At 44.4% G+C, this 22,117-nt stretch overlaps 1 protein-coding gene across 1 annotated transcript; it reads right to left on the bottom strand.

The window, feature by feature from the left end:
• Window positions 1–16,881: 16,881 nt before the first annotated feature.
• On the bottom strand, window positions 16,882–21,236 carry txnipa (thioredoxin interacting protein a). The gene is made up of 6 exons (XM_017682189.2): window positions 20,808–21,236; window positions 19,868–19,940; window positions 19,613–19,760; window positions 19,124–19,483; window positions 18,569–18,883; window positions 16,882–18,170 (listed from the first exon to the last, which is right to left on the bottom strand). The coding sequence occupies exons 1-6, from the start codon at window positions 21,061–21,063 to the stop codon at window positions 18,123–18,125; spliced, it is 1,200 nt and encodes a 399-aa protein (XP_017537678.1). The 5' UTR covers window positions 21,064–21,236; the 3' UTR covers window positions 16,882–18,122.
• Window positions 21,237–22,117: the final 881 nt, after the last annotated feature.

The raw sequence follows: 22,117 nt of genomic DNA, 5'->3' as shown, positions 1-22,117 counted from the left end.
CACTCCTCATAACTTCAGTGTGAATGGAAACTGATGTACTGTAGATAAAACCCGTACTTATATGTAAATGAGTTGGTTTGTGACATCACAAAAACAGAGAATTGAAAGCAGGCTGTTCTCGCAGGCTCCTTTCAATACATATGGACCACACAGGCCGAGGAGTGAATAGACTGTTTTGAAACAGTGTTTGGAAGCTATTTCTGAAAGTCAGATGGGATCCTGGTTTTTTAGCATACTGGCCCTTTAATGACTAAGCAGCTTCATGTAGAGTAAAACAACATCACGTTTCCTTTCACAGCAGTTTGGAAAAGAAAACTGTCAAATCATCATTTTGACAAAACCAGCTCTTCGTGCCGAGAGACACTGCGATGAATGTGAAGATGAAGAGCCGCTCTGTGGTAAACTCAACACTGTGTGTATGTGACGGTGAAGACGGCGCTGATTAAGTGCTGTTTATAGTTTTGGAGGTCACTGGTTCAGTCTCACCTACTTCAGGCAGATAGTTCACTGCAAACAGAGAGAGAGGGGGTGGGGGTTGGGGGTGGGTTCTGCTGTTCCTGGTAGGAGTGTTTGTTATTTAGTCAGCTGCTTGGTACCATGATCAAAAAACGAGGCTCGAGTTTCCATCCTCTGATCTCTGATAATAACAAGGGCAATGCAATGACAACTAGGTAGATAGATAGATAGATAGATAGATAGATAGATAGATAGATAGATAGATAGATAGATAGATAGATAGATAGATAGAGGGATGGACGGACAGATAAATTAATAGATAAACGGATGGATGGATGGATGGATGGATGGATGGATGGATGGATAAATGGCAGCCCATGTAACCCAGCCGGGCTCAGCCTGAAGAGGCACCATGGGGGGACCATGTGGGCCCACCACTCGCAAGAGAGAGAGGCGCTGGGCAGGTGTGGGTATACTCACCAGTCCCCGGCTGGTGGCCGTGCAGTTGAAGATGGTCCCGGGGGAAGAGAGGGTCGCCTCAATGCAAATTAAAATTGCAGAGAGGAAAACTCTGACTGTTGTGTGTGTTTATGCACCAAAGAACAGGTCAGAGTATTCGGTCTTCTTGGAGCGAGTGGGCGGGGTTCTGGAAAGGGTTCCGCCTACAGACTCCATAGTCTTACTAGGGGACTTCAATGTTGGCAATGACTGAGAGACCTGGAGAGGCATGATTGGGAAGAACGGCCTGCCCGATCTAAGCCCGAATGGTGAAGTGTTATTGGACTTCTGCGCCAGGCATGGATTGTCCATAACGAACACCAAGTTCAAACACAAGGATGTTCCTTAATCCGGGAGACATGCCTCCCTCACAGGAGTCGGGGCTGGAGGCCTCTGGCGTGTCCCTGGTGGAGGTCACTGAGGTAGTTGGCAAGCTCTTTAGTGGCAAGGCACCGGGGGTGGATGAGATTCATCCCAAGATGCTTAAGGCTCTGGACATTGTGGGGCTGTCATGGCTGACGCACCTCTGCAATATTGCATGGACCTCAGGAACAGTACCTGTGGACCGGGGTGGTGGTCCCCATAAAAAGGGGACCGGAGGGTGTGTGCCAACTATCGGGGTATCACACTGCTCAGCCACCCTGAGAAAGTCTATGCCAAGGTGCTGAAAAGGACACTCCGACCAATAGTTGAACCTCAGATTGAGGAGGAACAATGCAGATTCCATCTCAGCCATAGAGCAATGGACCAGCTTTTCACCCTCTCGTGAATTGTTGAGGGGGCGTAGGAGTTTGCCAAACCAGTCTACATGTGTTTTGTGGATTTGGAGAAGGCTTATGACCGGGTTCCTCGAGATATCTTATGGGAGGTCCTCTGGGAGTATGGGGTACAGGGATCACTACTCTGGGCCACTCGATCTCTGTGCTCAGTGAGAGCTGTGTTCGTATACTCAGCATTAAGTCGGACCCTTTTAATGTTAGCATTGGGCTCCGGCAGGGTTGTGCCCTGTCTCCACTCCTGTTCGTGATATTAATGGACAGGGTGTCAAGGCGTAGCCGAGGTCAGGAGGGCATTATGTGTGGAGGCCGGAGGGTGGCGTCTCTACAGTTTGCAGTCGATGTTCTTCTTTTGGCTGAATCACATGGATGCCTCCAGCGCTCACTGGAGCGGTTTGCAGCTGAGTGTGAAGTGGTTGGTATGCGGATCAGCACCTCCAAGTCTGAGTCCATGGTCTTACCCCAGAAAAGGATGGCATGCCCGCTCCAGGTAAGGGGAAAGGTCCTGCCCCAGGTGGAGGAGTGTAAGTATCTCGGGGTCTTGTTCACGAGTGATGGGAAGAGGGATGGTGAGATCGGCCGCAGGCTGGGACAGGCGGCAGCAGTGATGCGGTCACTGTACCGGACTGTAGAGTTGAAGAGGAGCTGAGCCATAAGGCCAAGCTCTCTGTTTACCAGTCGGTCTACATCCCGACCCTCACCTGTGGTGAATACAAGCGGTGGAAATGAGCCTCTTCACAGGGTGGCAGCTACATAGAGTGAAGAGCTCGGTCATCCAGAAGGAGCTCAGGGTAGAGCTGCTACTCCTCCGCATTGAGAGGAGCCAGCTGAGGTGGTTCGGGCATCTGATTTGGATGCCCCCTGGACGCCTCCCGGTGGGGGTGTACCAGGCATGGCCTACCAGGATAAGACCCCAGGGTCATCCTAGGACCGGCTGGAGGGATTACATCTCCAAGTTGGCCTGGGAGCGGCTTGGGGTCCCCAGGAATGAGCTGGAGGAAGCTATGGGGGACAGGGTCATCTGGGATTCTCTGCTCTCCCAACTGCTACCGTGAGAGAGAGAGAGAGAGAGAGAGAGAGAGAAACAGAGAAAAGAAGAGTGATGAGGAGATAAACAGAGGAATGGGAAAGACATATATATATATATATATATATTAAGAGAGAGAATGTAAACAAAGAGAGCAGGGAGAAAGAAAGAAAGATAGAACAAGAGAAAAGGAAAGCGATAAAGAGATATAGAGGAGAAAGACAGAGGGATAGAGACAAGAGAGAGAGAGAGAGAGAGAGAGAGAGAGAAACAGTGTAAACTGTTGCTGCAGCTGAGTGTCCAGTTGTTGTAATACTGACCTGAGAGCAGCTTAAACAGAGCCATGAGACGTCACTGCACACTGACCACATGCTGCTATTGTGCACAGGAGCTTGTGTCCCTGCTGTGTAGGCATCTGTGGCCCAGGATCTGACCTTCACTGTGGTCACTGTGTCGCCTCTCTGCTCAGAAAGCTTTTTCTTTTGGTTGCTGAAATGAAATAAGCACATTCCTCACTTGGGTCAGCTGAAAAGAGGAGCTTTGTGCAGGTAAAAAGTAGATAAAAATAAAAAACAGCACCAATATTCAAACAATCGCTGTAATAAAATCTCAGTTTTATTATCAGAACCGTAAGAAACATCTTCAGTTTCTTAAATTTGTTTTTCTGCCCAAACTCTTAAACCTCTCTCGCATTTCATTCATTTATTTATTCATTTAGTCGTTTATTCATTCACAGAAAAGATCATGCATATTAATCAGCGCAGGGTTTAATGTCCTAATGTCAGCTAATAATACACTGTACTTCCAGTGAGAGGCCTTATGCAACATAAACAACATGACAGCTCTTATGACTGATAAGTTTTACTGTCAGTTCCCAAGCAATTATGCAATGATTTCGTGGAAGCCACGCCCCCCATCCTCCCCCAGACGCGCCCACATGTGTTTTCCTTATGTGGTCAACCTCACATACACTATCTATGATGGTAAACATGGCGTGGTCCTCTGTTTACAGAACTTCCAAGAACCAAGCCCCATTAGCACCCCCAGGCAGACGGCCCTACACGTGGTTGCCTCCGGGTGGGTTTCACTGAGACACCAAGCCCCCAACACACCCCTCTGCTGTGCAACAGAGAGGTACTGAAAGGTTACGTAAGGGCCAGCTGTCGAGAACGTGTCTCTCAAGTTGCACAGACAGCAGTGCATGAAAGGCTTTCTGCTCAGCTTCAGGTGTCAGACAGTGAATGGCTGCTGGAACAGCCTGTCATTAGGACTCCCTCAGTAACACAGTACCACCAGCACCCAGTGACAGACAGTAACTGAGTAACTGAGTAACTGAGTATCTGAGTAAATGTAATGAGTTTCTGTACTTTAGTATTTTTGGTGTATCTGTACTGAAGTTTCTCCGTTTCTGGGCGACTTTCTCCTTTCACTCCACTACATTTCAGAGTCTAATATCCGACTTTTTCCTCCTACATTTTGAGAAATCTGTGGTTCCTTTTGGTTTCTGTGTGTGTAAAAACGTAACATGTCAAAACGAAAGAAGCGCAAAGCCAGAGCACCAATCAGGGCCCAGCGGTCACTTTGTTTAGAGCTGGTTTTGACCTGAATTTCTACAAACACCATTTCATTTTATAGTAAATTAGTTTGGGCTGGTTTATGTTTATGAACAGAGGCCTACAGATCAACATAGTAAAGGAGCTATATATTTATATGGTGCTTGTTAACACAAATAGCTGATCAGCCAATCACACGGCTGCAGCTCACTGCATTTAGCCGTGTAGAGGTGGTCAAGACAACTTGCTGAAGTGCAGACCGAGCATCAGAACGGGGAAGAAAGGGGATTTAAGGGGCTTTGAACGTGGCGTGGTTGTTGGTGCCACTCTATTAGACACTCCTAACTTGTCGGTCCACCTTATAGATGTAAAGTCAGAGACGACGGCTCATCTGCAGCAGCACTACCGTGTCTGATCCACTCATACCAGCACAACACACACTAACACACCATCACCACATCAGTGTCACTGCAGTGCTGAGAATGACCCACCACCCAATTAGTACCTGCTCTGTGAGGGTCCATGGGGGTCCTGACCACTGAAGAACAGGGTAACAGAGTATCAGAGAAACAGATGGACTACAGTCTGTAACTGTAGAACTACAGAGTGCAGCTATACGGTCAGTGGAGCTGATGAAGTGGACGATGAGCGTAGAAACGAGGAGGTGGTCAGAACGTTATGCCTGACCGGTGTATATTTTATTATTATTATTTATTTTGTTTTAGCTTTTGTGGTTCTGGACCTTTCTGTGTCTTTGACTGTGACTTTGTCTCCTTCATTCCAGTCATTTCTTCTCTCTCTGCCCCTAAACTCTATTTCCAGTTCTTGCAGTGAAGCACGTACACCTGACCTCTGCTTTGGCCTGCTAGGGGCTGAACTGGCATACAGCTGCTCTTGTCAGTCTAGTGGAGTCAGAAGTCCTGCTCTAAAAGAGGCAAAATGAAATGACCTCTTTACAAAAAGTCTGACCCCTATTCTGCATGACCAGGCTTGTGTTTGCCTGGGGGTCAGAAGAGTATTTTAGGTCAAAGGTTAATGGTCTGTGGACATGTCTACATGTCTTGGTGTGATTCTGGATGGCCAGTTACCGTTCTCGACTCACATCGCGAACCTGACTCGGTCATGCAGGTTTCTCCTGTACAACATCTGGAAGGTCCCTCCCTTTGTCACTCGAGAGGCCGCCCAGGTTCTCATTCAGTCTGGTCATCTCAAGGCTCAACTACTGCAACTCGCTCTTGGCTGGTCTTCCCATGCGGCCATCAAACCTCTGCAGCTCATCCATGATGCGGCAGCACGGCTCGACTTCAGTCTTCCTGTGTTCAGTTCAGCTCCCTTCACTGGCTTCTTGTAGCTGCACACATCAGGTTTAAACCCTGATGCCTTCAAAGCCAAAAACAGACCAGCCCCTCTCTGCCTGATGGCAGTGGTGAAATCTCGAGCCCTTCGAGTAGTAGTGTGGTGTAGTGTAGTGTATTATAGTGAATTGTAGTGTATTATAGTGAATTGTAGTGTATTGTAGAGTAGTGTATTATAGTGTAGTGTATTGTAGTGTAGTGTATTATAGTGTAGTGTATTATAGTGTAGTGTAGTGTAGTGTAGTGTAGTGTAGTGCAGTGTATTATAGTGTAGTGTATTGTAGTGTAGTGTATTATAGTGTAGTGTATTGTAGTGTAGTGTATTATAGTGTAGTGTATTATAGTGTAGTGTAGTGTAGTGTATTATAGTGTAGTGTATTATAGTGTAGTGTATTATAGTGTAGTGTAGTGTAGTGTAGTGTAGTGTATTATAGTGTAGTGTATTATAGTGTAGTGTATTGTAGTGTAGTGTATTATAGTGTAGTGTATTATAGTGTAGTGTAGTGTAGTGTAGTGTAGTGTAGTGTATTATAGTGTAGTGTATTGTAGTGTAGTGTATTATAGTGTAGTGTATTATAGTGTAGTGTAGTGTAGTGTAGTGTAGTGTATTATAGTGTAGTGTATTATAGTGTAGTGTAGTGTAGTGTATTATAGTGTAGTGTAGTGTAGTGTATTGTAGTGTAGTGTATTATAGTGTAGTGTATTATAGTGTAGTGTAGTGTAGTGTAGTGTATTGTAGTGCAGTGTATTATAGTGTAGTGTAGTGTAGTGTAGTGTATTGTAGTGTAGTGTATTATAGTGTAGTGTATTGTAGTGTAGTGTATTGTAGTGTAGTGTATTATAGTGTAGTGTAGTGTAGTGTATTGTAGTGTAGTGTAGTGTATTATAGTGAAGTGTAGTGTATTATAGTGTAGTGTAGTGTATTGTAGTGTATTATAGTGAAGTGTAGTGTATTATAGTGTATTGTGTTGTAGTGTATTATAGTGTAGTGTAGTGTAGTATATTGTAGTGTAGTGTAGTATAGTGTAGTGTATTGTAGTGTAGTGTATTATATTGTAGTGTATTGTAGTGTATTATAGTGAAGTGTAGTGTATTATAGTGTAGTGTATAATAGTGTATTGTAGTGTAGTGTACTGTAGTGTGTTGTAGTGTGTTGTATTGCACTGTTCTGTGTTCAGCTCTGCTCCTTTCCTCTCTGTATCAGTGACTGTGTTTCTATCAGTATCTGAGCTCAGGACCGTCTTTCTCTCTCTGACCTGCTGGTAACTAGCAGAGAGACTTTCTCTAGACAGACGAAGCTCTTCCTGTAATTCGCTCTGGATCAGAGCGTCTGCTAAACGCTGTAAATGTAATGTAAATGTCTCCCTGCATCCTCCTGAGCTTTAAACTGGAGTCGAGACAGACTGAAAGAGTTTCATAAATACTCTGTAAGCCTACAGCTTCAGCCACTGACAAACAAGTGGAGAAAATGTGCGGAGGAGACGTTTGATTAATAGCGTTTAAATAGCATTATTTACTGTTCCCAATGTAATGTAGATGCATGAGTGATGACCAGTGGCCACTTGCGTAAAGCCAAGTTATGCATTTGAATTTCACCGCTGTCATCAATGATGTTATTGAAAGTTATGGAAAGTTGAATTATCTTCATTTACTATGAAATAAGAGCACAAAGGTCTGTGTAACCAAAACCATAGAAAACATACTGAGCTGCACGAAGAGTCTGCTGTAAATTCAGCGATTTTGTGATGTCACAAAAAGTAGCACATTTATGTATACACACGTTACATACACACACGTTTGGGACTTTTAAGTGAACTTGGATTTTTAACCAAAGTCCTTTTGCTTTGAGTGACTCAAATACATTAATTATGCTTATTTTATTAACAATTGATTGAATATTCCATTTAATCATGACTGTACTGAATGTTTCAGTAGGGACAATTTTAATGACTAGCAAACGCTTTGAACTGCTGTATTAGATTAATTAGATTAAGTGACCCTTATTAGTCCCACAGTGGAGAAATTTCACCTCCACATTTGAACCCATCCGTCCAGTGGAACACCACACACACACACTAGGGGGCAGTGAGCACACTTGCCCGGAGCGGTGGGCAGCCCAATCCACAGCCCCCGGGGAGCAGTTGGGGGTTAGGTGTCTTGCTCAAGGGCACTTCAGTCATGTACTGTCGGCTCTGGGGATCGAATCGGCAACCTTCCGGTCACAGGGCAGGTTCCCTGACCTCCAGCCCACGACTGCCCCCATGAAATCATCATATTTTTCATTAAAACGCAGAAAAAGTTGCTTAATTGCAGAAAATGTGTTTTACTAGTGGCAATTCTTAAGGCTTCACAACAATTACACTTAATGTTTACTTCAGAACAAAAGGATCTAACTGCTCACCGTGTGGCCATGAGGGTCAGGGATGCAGTCTCAGTTCCTGACCTAAAATGCAGGGGTGTGGCTAAAGCAAGGCTCCACCCACTGACTAAAACGCTTTGTGTTTCGGTAGTGACATTAAAAAATGTTGGACAGTTTTTTTAAACATTTTTAATGTTTAATCAAAAATTGTGTTAAATTAAAAATAAAAAATTTTCACTTTGCTTTAAAAGAATTTGAACAAAAGTTTTAAAATCATTAAAGATAAAACAAAAGAAATGATTAATATCTAACGTCTGAATAATTGCTTCTTCAATTGTTTGTTTTTTTCGGGAGCTCAGTTTGAGCTGAGTGAAATACTCCTCATCAGCAGCGCTGGAAACGAGCTCTCTCAGGAGGGGGTGATGACCTGATAAGCCCGGACGATTTTGAGGCCTTATATCTGACCCTGCTACTGTCCTGGTTAATGATTAAAACTGGGTCATTCCACTGCATTAAGGTGAGACATGAACTTTCACTGTCACACCTCCTGCACATTTCAGCTGAACGTCTGACCTGGGAAACCTTAAAGGTGACTGACAGTGCCTTTAAAGTCCTTTTGTAGGGTGTGCTTGTTTCTCGGCAACCACTGTTGGTCACTCGCATCTTACTCAGTTAAAAGGGGGGTTCTGCTCTGTAACTACTGAGTGATGAGTAAGCACTGAAAAAGCAGAACTTATGGGAATAAGAAGGAGGCGTATGTTGGATAATTGAACTGGCTGCAGATCAGCCAGTGGTGGACAGTATCTGAGTAACTGAGTAACTGAGTAACTGAGTAAATGTAATGAGTTTCTGTACTTTAGTATTTTTGGTGTATCTGTACTGAAGTTTCTCCGTTCTGGGCGACTTTCTCCTTTCACTCCACTACATTTCAGAGTCTAATATCCGACTTTTTCCTCCTACATTTTGAGAAATCTGTGGTTCCTTTTGGTTTCTGTGTGTATAAAAACGTAACATGTCAAAACGAAAGAAGCGCAAAGCCAGAGCACCAATCAGGGCCCAGCGGTCACTTTGTTTAGAGCTGGTTTTGACCTGTTGGTCATACCGACCCAGTGCAGCACGCGGTTCAACGTCAGCGCAGCAGCGTAAAACTTTGGGAGAGTCTGTTCAACATAAATGATGAACTAACCTAACTTTGTGTAAATAGAGCTCAATATAGAAATATGTCCACATATGCAGTCGAGACTGACGCGGCTTTTTTCTGAATTTCTACAAACACCATTTCATTTTATAGTAAATGAGTTTGGGCTGGTTTATGTTTATGAACAGACGCCTACAGATCAACATAGTAAAGGAGCTCATCTGTGATCCTGAGTTTAAAGCCAGTTTTTATTCAACTTAAACTTGGAACTAAGTTGTAAATAAATCTGAAACTGAAACTTTGCTTGTGTGTAAAAAGTGATTTCAGAGCCACTCGGTTCTCCCTGATGGAAACTGTTTACCTTCAGTGTTTTGTGCTTCTGATCATTTTAATAGACGTCAGCGTCACTAATTAATGACGTTCTATTAAAAGACTGGTTTACCAAGAGAGACGCTGGAGGACTTTCACCTGAAATGAGTTCATGAAGCCAGTCTGGTTATAAAAATGATAACAGGACATCAGAGCCAGAATTACTCTTTTAGTACTTTTACTTTATACTGAAGTACATTTGAAGGGAAATACTTTAGTACTTTTACTCAAGTGGAGGTCTGAAGGGAGGAACTATAATTAAATTTTTAAAACTTGTATTTTTTGGTAGACGTTCTTTAGACCCCCACTTGAGTAAAAGTACAAAAGTATTAGATAATGGATGGATGGACTCTTAGTGTGAATGTAGGGAATACTTGTTTCTGTGGAACTGTTATAATATGTGCTTCATTCTACAGAAACGTCCACTTTTCTGTCTCTTCTGACTCCTCACTGGTGTTACTGATCGTCATTGTGTTACACATAATAAAGGTGATACCAAAGACATTTTTAATGAAAAAAGCATGTTATAAAGTAGCTGCTGCAGAGCATCAAACCACACGCTGTCAATCATGTTGAAAATCCACTAAAATATGGAATTTAATCCATTTGTGTTTCTATTTTTCACAGTGACCTCAGAATAAAGCCGGTCACACCGGTGACGTCAGCTAGAAGCTTCATATGAGATCATGAGCTGAATGAGAAGATCTCTGAGAGCTGAGAGACACAGTGGACTCACCATGAGCTTTTCTCCATAGATCCTCAGACAACAGGTCAAAGGAGGTCGAGCGACGTCATCGGCGTGACTTTTATTCCAAAATAAGTCGTTTTCTATTATGCAGTAACACCAGTGACACGACTCCTGGGGAACTTTCATTATAAAAACTTTAAATAAACTGTAGCCGTAACATGATTTTTAAGTCTAATATGTCTGTAAATGCTGAGGACACAAAAATGAACATTCCCATAGACTAACATACAGTCATATGCTGTGTGTGTGTGTGTGTGTGTGTGTGTGTGTGTGTGTATATATATATATATATATATATATATATATATATATATACATGATTTTTTTCACATTTATATTCATGTGTGTGTTAAGAGAGCTATTAATATACAATACCTATAAATGGTCACTTTAAATGCACGCATAAGATATCACTAAAATATTGATCAACCTCTTATTACAACCTCTGTATTTTGGTTTGTCCATCTGAATTTTTGTGACCAAATCATAAGGCAAATTATTCAGTATTTTATTTATTTATTTATTTATTTATTTATTTATTTATTTATTTATTTTTTGTAAAAGCCTCTCAAATGAACAGAACGTGTGTTTTATGATCTCCACATTTCACTACACGCTCACGATTCACTGCTAAAGTCCAAAAATCTCCGCCGCTCTTTGTGTTGTTCTCTAAAAGTGATGTTTCCAGAGCAGATCACTGAAGAGACGCCGTCTGTTTATAGTTTAGAGCCCAGATTTGGGGAAAAACGGGTCGACTTTCAGTAGAAAAACAAACTGAGTTCAGCTTCTTTTATTATAAGGGTTTAAAATGACGTCACCGTCTATTAGACTGGAGAGAAGAGCTACAGCCTCACACGACGCCCAGCTTCTGAATGGAGCTTATGGAATATGAACGTTATGGAGATCATGACCAAGAGCGGTTTGGGACCACCGGTGGTCCCGAGGAGCTGAAGAGGCTACGTGCACATTTTTTCTACTTATGTATGAAAATGACGTTCATCATTCATGATTGTTTTCTGGTCTGAAGGGACGATCTCTCTCTCTCTCTGCATGGTTTGCACTGCGACTTAATGCTGAAAACATAATGAAAAATGATAAGCGCCAGTTATAAGATTAGATATCTTTGTTGGAAAACTGTGTTTAAGCCCAGTGTCTGATAAGAAATGTGCAAATACAGAAAACAAACTACTGCATCCAGCAATGTTTACCAAGAGCCTGACCTTTGTTCCCATTAATACAGTGAATGTGCCCTTGCCCACAAACTGGACCAGTTACAGGATGGATTTGGCAGTTTTGTAGGAAATCTGAACTGTGTTTGTGCCCCAGGCTGCTCAGAAGACACTGATGACACTCAGAGGTAAGAGCAAAAGCCTTCAAGGTCACTGCGGGGGACGCAGTGTGGGAGAACCGAGTGAAAACTCCTCAGACACAATCCCTCTGTTCTTACAGTCAGTCGTTTCAGCTTATTAGTCGGTGTTCCTCATTTTCTCCCTTTTATAAGACAAAATTCTTACTTTTCATGATCTTCAGACTGAATGTAATGACTTCTGAGCTTTGATGACACCACTGTGAAGCAGTGGGCAGGGCAAAATAATGTTAACCAGTAACGTTATGTTTTACTTACATTTACGACATTCGGCTGACGCTCTTACCCAGAGCGACTTACAGTTTGATCATTTTACACAGGGAGGCGGAGGCGGTGTTGGGAGTCTTGCCCAAGGACTCTCATTGGTTTAGTGTAGGGTGTTTGCCCAGGTGGGGGTTGAACCCCAGTCTACAGTGTAGAAGGCAGAGGTGTTACCCACTACACTAACCAACCACTTCACCCTTCCCGCCCACCTACCATGGAGGGAAAATGGCTTATGCTTTCCTATTCATTTCCCATATCCTTCATTTTCCATCTGTTTTTTTTTGTCCTGAGATCAAATTGCTATGTTCATGTTCTTTCGATTACCAAAGACAGTCATAATTCATGTTCACATGAGCGTTTTACGGCCGCTCCCTATCTTACCTGTAAAATTAAACATGTTGTTTTTGTTATTGTGCCTTTAAGACCTCCGTTCTGATTCAGTAAACAGGCCAGGCTGAAATTCTCCTTGTAACTTCAGCGTGAGTGGACGGGGCTAAACTCCTGTAGGCGGTAAATAATCAGTAAATGCAACACCGTCTGTTTTTTGCAGCTCAGTTCCCATAAATGGACTGTGTGGATTGGGGAGTGAATGTTTTAACTCTTTAATAGTGTTTATGCACTACATCACTAAGAGGTCACTAAGAGGCGGACCGCGGTCCGAGCCTGACCAAGTCGCTGTCCTTCGTGGACCCGGACCTAAAACTGATAAACTATGGAGAATTATTTCATTTCAACAGGGTGGTCCTGTTTTAATCTACGTATCATTTCTACTCGTTATGGTGCCACTTTAGCAGTCCAGGACACTCATAGACCAATCGCATGCGCTGTAAATATCACACGTGACGCTACTCAGCCAATCAGATCTGTGCATTACGCTGAGCTCTGAGACTCGAGTGAGTGACGCCACACAGGGGAGGGACGAGGAGAGAAACAGCAGTCAGAGAAGAAAGTGAGTCAGAGGGAAGTTATTCCACATGACGTGATCTAAAAAGAGGAAACTGACAGTAAATGTTGTTGATATTCAGCTGTCGACTGTATAAGATGCTGATATTCCCACTCAGCTACTTCAGTAAACAGAGTTATGGCTCTGAGTTATAATGCCAGTTATGATGTTCTGGACCTTCGAGGAAATTTTCTCTAACTGGACCTCATTGAGTTTTAATTAAAGACCCTAAAGCACTACATCAAACCCCTTTATTGAAAAAAAAGTGATATGGGCCCCCTAAAACTAGTTAAAAATGAAATTTTATACTCCAAATATAGTCAAAAAAATGTTCAGTAACTGTTTCTTCAGTTTAGCCAATTAGCACCAAACTGCTGACGAGCTGCTTTTCCACCGTTTACAGGCTTTAACGGCTGTTCGGCGCTGTTGCCGTGGTAACGCCGAATGATGGAGCACGCTCAGTGGAGAAAAAAACCCATGAATTCCGTTCTGAGCATCTCATTAAGGTCAAGAGGCCACGGATCGGATACGCATCCGATCTAGGACCACATATGAAAGCGACTCAGGTCGGATTTGTGTCCACACAGCCCTGAAAACACCAGATCCAAGTCACATTAGAGCAAAAAAATCTGATTCGTGCCACTTCAGCCTGGAAATGTGAACGCAGCCGTAGAGATTATTGAACCACCGGGCAAGCGGCTGATTTAGACAGAGCCTCTACACGTACACGAAGCGCAGCGTTGCGTATCTGATGTCTGAGCGGAGGCCTCAACACACACACTATACTAGAGAGGAATGGGCCCTGGAACCTCTTCAGCTATTTAACACCACCCACCCGCCCACCCACCCACCCTAGCCCCTGCGAACTCCACACAGACAATGGGCAAAGGCTTTAAAAGACTTTTAAAAAGTATATTATAGTAATTCTGTTAAAAACAGCAGGTAGTCAGTCTTATTTAGAGTGTTAGTGGTTCTGAAGAGGGGCGGAGCTTCCTGAAGCCAAGCTTTTCCCGTGAGATAAAGAAGGCCGGTCTTATCTACAGCCCTGCCTCTGCAGCAGAGCACGTCTACACGCCAGGCGATTACGCATCGATCACTGAAACACGAGGAAACTGACGCATAATAAGTCCCAACTGAAAGCGAAATGCATCAGCCCACAGGACAGAAGCCTGAGTGGCACAAACAGCGTTTACATATAGGAACTTTAACATGGTAAACAAGAAGTTATCGTATTGAAAATGTTCTGAAAGTTCATGGGTTTCTCAGGGCTGTATGGCTTACCAAGCCACGGTCCTGCCGGCGGGCCCAATGTTTTATTACACACTTCTATAACCTAAGAATAGCTCCATTAGTTTGCACTGAAGTCCCTGTAGTTAGTGAGTAATAAGCCTTCTTATGTAATAAACCTGGAATGTTACGGGTTAAATAAGTTCATCTTAATTCCACTTTGCATTCTGCCTGTACACTCTCAGGGCACCACTTTTGGTTCTCTAAAGAACCCATCAGTCCTTTCCACATAATTATAACGCTCTATACCTTCATGCGCTTAAAAAGGCGGTTCTGCAAGTGTTTGTTAGTAAAGAAAATGCTTCTAGAGCCATGAACACTCAAAGAACCCTTTTCATGGTTTGCATGGTCCCTCAGATTAATGAAGAGCGTGCTGCAGACGGTTCTATGCAGCACTTTTCTCAAATCCATAAAGCAGCAAAAAGGGTTTTTCTACCCTTTTAAAAAAAAAGGTGCTATATAGAACCAACTGCCGCACATTCTCCAACAATCTCAGTGGAGAACATGCTGCTTATACGGTTCTTTTGGTGAGACCGTGTTGCATATGGTTGCGTGTAGCACGAAAAAGCGCCCTGCTGCCGTTACGATGTCAAGCTTAACAATAGAAGAACATACGTTGGTTGGTTTTCAAAAAGGTTCCATATAGAACCACATACAACACATTCTCTATCAGTTTAAAGATCTAATTCACCATGTAAAGAACTATTTAAGCATGCAAATGGTTTTTTGAGTGTTCGTGGTTCTATATAGAACCGCTGTCTTTACTAAAGAACCCCTGAAGAGCTCCTTTTTAAAGGGAGTACTCCAGCACTAATGCAGCACCACCAGGTATAATGTGCTGTTCTACAAGGCCACGAGAGTCCATGCCTACATCCTTCTGAAATGGTTGCTTGCATTATGGGATGCAGTATCCCACAGTGATACCTGCATGCTGGAATATCTAAGCAGGACATCATCCTGGTATCTTCGGTACCACATACAGCGACCTCTTTACGCGAGCGGTACGTAGAAAGCTGTCTCACACAGAGCCGAGTCTCTGCAGAGCTGTGGCCCGCAAGGAACCGAGTTTGACACACCAGGCAAAAATCGTGCAAGTTTATTTGAAGTACTCACTGACAAAAACAGATACAGATCAAAAGATTAGGTCCAGATGAGGACATCCCTTAATTGTTTCTGGTGTAGCCGCAGCCCTGATCCAGAACGCGGTGAAGAACAACAGTCCAGTCCTGATCCAGACTGATGAAAAGTGGAAAAATGAAAGGATAAGAGGCTAATATACAGCTTCACCCACGGAATAAAACTCAGCCATATGAAAATGAGGCCTGTTTTCATTTCGGAATTAAACAAAAATGAAATCAAAATCATCTTTATTGTCAGGTCACATTTACACATCTCAATGGTCTTAAACGCTGGAGTTAATGTAGAACTGCCGATTCACCCTTTAACCCTGAAGATCAGCGCAGACGGCTGGTCACCATAGCAACACAGACGACAGTCTCGCCCAGCTAGTAGCTACGAAACGGCAAAGAGAGAGATTTAAGACGGACATCGATAATCTGGAGCCGAATGGACTCATCAGTGTTTATAGTCACTCCAGCTGGTTTCCTGATACGTTTAATCTGCAATGAGAAACTGACCAACACTGAACGCTTCTCGTTCGCCAGCTTCATGTTCAAATTTTCCCGTTCCACCTTAAATAGTGCAGCGGCCACATTCTGGCACCTCAGGCACCGTTTAAGGCGGAACGGTAAAATTCAAAAACGTGACTTCAGCCTCATAAAACAGTCGAATGCTGTGAGACATTTTAGTAGAAACTGTTTCACTTTTGAGGAAAAGTTTCCTGCTGGAGATGCGAGAAAAGCGGCTGTAGCTGAGCTGAAGCTGGAAGCAGAGCAGAGTCAGTCTGAGTTTTTGTTTATATTTTTTTCTGAACTAGTATATTAACACATACTGAGACAGATTTAAGATAAGATGCGTTTATTGTCGTTGCACAGTGTACAACGAAACCAGCGGCCCTTCCTGCATACAAAGCAATTTAAACATAAGGCTAAACTATATAAAGTGCAGATTTAAGGGGAAAAAAACACAGTATCAAAAATCTTAAACATAAAGAAAAAGTCTATAAAACTAAATATTCTAAAACAGGCAATAGACTAAATAGACGGGTGACGTAGCAGTTGTAGTTGCACATTCCTTGGACAGATTATAGCGCTATATAATATATAATATTGCACATCTAAGAATTATTGCACAGAAAGGATATAGATTACACTCTCGAGAACAAATGAATAATAAATAGAACAGAGGTGGAGTGGAAAACTGGAACACTGGAAAACTGGAACAGTGTCCTATGTAAAGAGCAGTAGTGGTGTTCAGTCGGTTCTATAGAAGCCAAGATTGTAAAATAGACATTAGATGTGGCTCCCAAGGTGAACTGAGGACAAAACGGCTCTTCTCAATAGTTAAGATGATATTCACTCCACCTGTTAACCCCTTGAAATTCACGTATTATTCAGTATCTACAATGAATTGGGTTTCTACTATAGATTATCCGATGTCTGTTAATAATAATAATAATAATAATAATAAATGATACAGAATCTACTATGAATTATTCAGTACATACTATAAAACTAATGTTACAGTGGGGACCCTCATACAGACCCTTGCACCTTATAAGTTTATCATTTGGTCTGAACCAGTTAAAAGAGTCATATGTAAAGAACAACAAGGGAAAAAATGTAAAATTTTCAATCTTTTATTGAAAACTAACCCACAGGGTTTCTGATACAAAATCCATTCAATTTATATACATAAAAAAGATGCATTGCAAAAAAAGTCATGCCACAGATCAGTCTTGACATTAAGGTGAAAACACACCGACACACAGCGAAGACCTGGAAGAACTTTCCGAACTGAAATGTCATCTCGGGGAAGAAAAACAAACAAGAAACGGATTCATATCGACGATATTTATGCACACAGTGCAATTCCTGATACTGAATGGGGCTCGGAACCCCTGTGCACCACTTTTTGGCACTTTTAGAGCAACGATCTCTTCTGGCTCGCTAATAAAGTCCACATTCAAACACTAAATGGAGCCCTTGATACATGAGAGGTTTTGAGCACTAAACAGTGGAAGGTTGATCTTTACACCAGCTGCAGTACAGCACACGGTCTCTCATATAAAAATCGGAAGACTACAAGGAAACAAACAGAGGACAAACAGACACGGAATACCTTAATATAGAAAATCGTCCCTGTAGGCAGTTACAGAGCAAATTGCATCCACAAGAAAAGTGCATCATAGAAGAAACAGCATCATCAAACACTGATCGATACGGAAAGACGAACTCTGCACGACATTCCCTTCACATCTTGAGGCAAAACATGCGGCATCTCACGCTGACCTTTCCCACTTCCATCTCTGACTAGGCTTACCTGCTTCTAACTCAACAATCACCAACACAAAATGATGACGGTACATGTTAAAATGACGGTTCCTCAAACAAAATCCTCGAAGACAGAGGAATCTAATGGAATGATTAGTAATAGATGAAGAACAGTCAGCCAAAGAGGATGAAAGCTAATCAATACGCTGGAAAACTTCTGGAAAGGGGGTTCTTCCCTTTTGGGGAAAGTCTCGGGAGTGACTATACGGCTACAATAACGCAACAGTCAGCTTCGCGTCTCAGCAGGAATATTAAAGAGGAGCAGCTTCTTTCAGGCCCTGAAACGGCGTCTGTCCACCGTGCACTCGGAAAGCGGCTCTCGAGTGACGGCCACCCGGAGCGCAAGCATGGAAAACCCAAGACAGTGGACCCTATTTCTCCGGACTTCCGACGTTCTTCGGCCCCGAACTCTTCCTGAGCCCGGAAAAGGCCTTCCAACAGCTCACACTTCAGTTCCTGAATGGTGAATTATCTATGGAGTAAAAAGTGGCTCGTTTATGATGGGCTTCAGTCCTGGAGGGGCCGAGGGGCTCAGCATACTGGAAGCATACGAGCGTTTCCGTTGTATTCTTCCTCCACCTGAGAAGAAGAGGGAACGAGTTAGATCAGGTTCTCACCATAAACAAATATACTGTAAGCAAGACCAGCCGGTTTGGCATCTTAACACTATAACTACTTTGCAGTGCATCTATTAGCACCATAATTACGTAACCACGTAAATATTTATTACCGGTTAGTATTATATCCGGACAGTTATTCCTTTGGTTGCACTACAGCTACTTAATTGTGAATTCTGGTGCATTCATTAGCCATAACTACATCTATTAGTGCATCGATTATCACTATAACCACTTATATGTGCACTTAATAATAGCAAAGTAACTCCTGCATTTTCTAGCCCTACAGCCAACAAGCGGTGTGTTTGCTTTGCTGTGTATTCGGTGTCATCATTGGCCCTAGGAAGCCTGCGAACTCACCTCTGAGTAGGCAGGAAGTGGAGGGAACTGGAACTGTGGCGTGTTCATGAAGATGGGACTGTCCCCGCCGTCGTAGTCGTCCAGCAGGGGTGTGAGGGGCTGGTCAAGCCGGCAGTCGCGGGTCACGTCACAGTAGCTGGGAGGAGCGGAGGACGGCATGCGCAGGGACACCCAGCTGGCCGAGGCCGTGCTGGTGGAACCCTCCTGGCTGCTCATGCTGTTGGTCCGGCTGCCGAAGCCGTTGTAGGGCACGGTGCCGATGACCAGAGGAAGCTCCAGGATCAGCTTCTCGCTGCCTGGGATGTGCATGTAGATCTGGTGGAGGAAGAAGATGGAACAGGTCAGGAAACTTGGTAACCATGAAACCCAGATTATAATCAGTTATAACGTCTAAAAAGCAACGCAGCTTGAGTCCTTATCCCTTATCAAGTGACACAGCACCAGTTTCCATCCTAAGTGTGTTATCTAACACAGGACTTGCCCTGTGGTCACTATTTGTGGGTCAGCAAGTGCTACTCCGAAGTGCCATGTCAACTGCTGGCCGCCAACACTCACCATGAGTGCGTACTCCACGCGGATGATGTTGCAGCCCAGGATGGAGGGCTTGATCTTGGGCACTCGGATGGACTTCCCCTGCCAGGCGTCGCACATGCCGGAGATGATGTGGTTGCCCCGAACTGAAGAAAGCTTCTGCCTGAAGACCTTGGTGCGCCCGTTGGCCTGGTAGGTGTGCTTGGCCACGATGGCGGCTTTGGGCACCACAATCCTCGAGCAGGTGTTCTCAAACTTGGCGTCGATGCAGATGTCCTCGCCTTCGCAGAAGCCGCGTCTGTCGATCTTCGCGTTCAGCGACACCTGGCCATCGGGGATGAACATGCAGGTGACCTTCTTCTCCTTCATCCCACCCGTTGGGGACTGATGATTGGTGGAAAAGAGAGGAAGAGTTGGTCAAACGAGCTCTAGCACAGCCTGCAGAGGCTTAAATAGTAAAGATATAGGCGGCAAACTTCTGCTTATGTTCAAAAACAGGTAAAAACATCTCACCAGGAGGTCTGGGGTGTTCACATCAATTGGTTCCTCCACCTCGAAGTGCCTCTTGCACTCCAGAGCAGGATGAGAGGGCCTCTCCATCAGGGCCTTCACGTAGTACTGCACATATCCAAACTTGCCCTTGTATGAGGACACCAGTTGCCTGGAAAATGACAGGAGCGTTGCATTAACACATGCTTTATACACTCACTGCAGCACAGGAACGTATATGAACAGAAACCAAACCAGCATTTGACTCAAAACACTCACCCTGGTGGAAGCTCAAAGCCAAACGTGTACTCATACTTGTTCCCAGGCCGGAGGATGACTGAGCCATCAGTATCTGTTAAAAACAAAAGGATATAATCAGGTTATTATTTGGAAAAGTGCAGCTTTTACAATCCTCCAGCTGTTCCAGGGGGTTTCAGTCCAATCCTTGGTGACCCCCAGCCGTTTTAAACATTTTATCCAGCTTCAATCCCACCTGGGACAGGTAGTCAGTGCTGGTGACTTTGCTGGGAGTCCACGTGGGCTGGACAGAAAGCCCCTGCTCCAGGGGGGAATCCCACTTTAGGACGTAAGCTTGGGCGCTTGTTATGGTCCACAGTGGTCCATGTTCTACCACGACAACTGGGAGCCATCGATTACGTCTGACCTTCACCAGGAACAAGCTACTGACTGAAAGTAAGGCCTTCCGCCAACTCGCACAGTACTCATTCTTCCGTTTCCTCCCAACTCACATGACTACCTTAGTCACTGATCCTTAGAACCAAGGTTCCATATTTGGTCCTAGCTTCATGCACTGCTGCTGTAGCTTCTGCACAGCCTCACTGTGGCTCATGCGTCTCATTCTGAAGCACCGGCAACAGGTTCCAAACCAAAAGTACTCGGAAAAGACGGTTCTGCGAGGGTTCTACGCAGACACTGTGATTCCATATAGAGCCGTGTTCACGCTACGCACGATCACGCAGAACCTTTATGTTTGAAAATGGTTCTACCCTTCACATTATAACCATAACAAACCCTTTTCTGGCTCTCCACCCATCTGAAGCACCACGCAGGGAACCGTTTAAGCATGCAAGTGGATCTAGAACCTCTCCTAAAGAACCAGCTAGACATCTACTAAGGGTTCTCTCCAAAGGAGCTCTGCAGCTGCCAAACCGCCCCTCCTGTCCAGCACAGCGGGGATGACAGTGACGGAGGCGCTCACCTGCAGGCTGGTCGTCCAGGTGAACCACCTCCTCGTACTTCAGGTAGTCGACCTCTTCCTTGCACCTCTGCTTGCCCTTGGCATACTCCACCCTGGCGCAGCCGATGCCCAGCACCTTCACGAGCTGCACCCTGGTCACCTCGGTCACCTCCACCAGGACCTTCCCGGCCACTTTATCTCCACTGGTGTAGAAGGTCTTGCTCGGGTCGTTGAAGACGATCTCGAAGACCTTCAGTGTCTTGGTCATCGCCACCATGGCTTTACCGCTTTGTGGGTACGAGTCTCAGACAGAGGTTTGGATCCAAAAGACGTTCAGATGCGCCTCACTGTGGGCATCTAAACGCTGACCGACCCAAACACGCACAACTGACCGTCTCCACAAACTCTAGGATCACGCTGATGCTCGTTCAGCTCTGAGCGCGAGCCGCTAGCTCACGGTTTTATAGCGCTAGGGACGCACCAGGCTTGTTTACGCTCTCAGCTGTGCATGTGCTCGGGGCATGCACGGCGTGGCTCAGCGCATGGACACCGCTCCCATTGGCTGAGGGCGCTTGTTTGCGTCGGCTGCGGCCAATCAGAGCGCAGAAGCGACGCGTGTACACCGCGTGGACAGCAAGTGCGCAGCGGCTGCTGCTGCTGCTGGAAGGGCAAGGGGCGGGGGAAGAAGGGAGCGAGGGGCGGAGCCTGAGAAGGCTCGACTGGATCTAACCGAACAAAGGCGGAGGGGCTGCCGTCGTTTTCGAGGGGCTTCTCCATCTCCAGACGTGATTCAGAAGAGCTGGGAACGCGTGTGAGCCGCTCAATCCGTATAGAAGGGCCTGACTCATGCACTTGAGTTAAAGCAGAGAGTAAAATATTCCTCCAATTAATACCCTGGTGTTATTTGTATTAAGTGGAGGTCTTGAGTAAAAGTACTAAAGTATTTCCCTTCAAATGTACTTAAGTATAAAGTAAAAGTACTAAAAGAGGAATTCTGGCTCTGATGTCCTGTTATCATTTTTATAACCAGACTGGCTTCATGAACTCATTTCAGGTGAAAGTCCTCCAGCGTCTCTCTTGGTAAACCAGTCTTTTAATAGAACGTCATTAATTAGTGACGCTGACGTCTATTAAAATGATCAGAAGCACAAAACACTGAAGGTAAACAGTTTCCATCAGGGAGAACCGAGTGGCTCTGAAATCACTTTTTACACACAAGCAAAGTTTCAGTTTCAGATTTATTTACAACTTAGTTCCAAGTTTAAGTTGAATAAAAACTGGCTTTAAACTCAGGATCACAGATGAGCTCCTTTACTATGTTGATCTGTAGG

Source organism: Pygocentrus nattereri, chromosome 27 (genome assembly GCF_015220715.1).
Source record: "Pygocentrus nattereri isolate fPygNat1 chromosome 27, fPygNat1.pri, whole genome shotgun sequence".
Lineage (NCBI taxonomy): Eukaryota > Metazoa > Chordata > Actinopteri > Characiformes > Serrasalmidae > Pygocentrus > Pygocentrus nattereri.
Note: the sequence above shows the minus strand (reverse complement) of the source record. Positions and strands in the feature narration are given on the sequence as shown.

Coding starts and splice junctions, on each gene's coding strand:
- txnipa (XM_017682189.2), bottom strand. CDS start 21,063: ATGGTGGCGATGACCAAGACACTGAAGGTCTTCGAGATCGTCTTCAAC. Junction 19,941..20,807: donor CCTGGACGACCAGCCTGCAG/GTGAGCGCCTCC, acceptor TGTTTTTAACAG/ATACTGATGGCTCAGTCATC. Junction 19,484..19,612: donor TGAACACCCCAGACCTCCTG/GTGAGATGTTTT, acceptor ACCAATCATCAG/TCCCCAACGGGTGGGATGAA.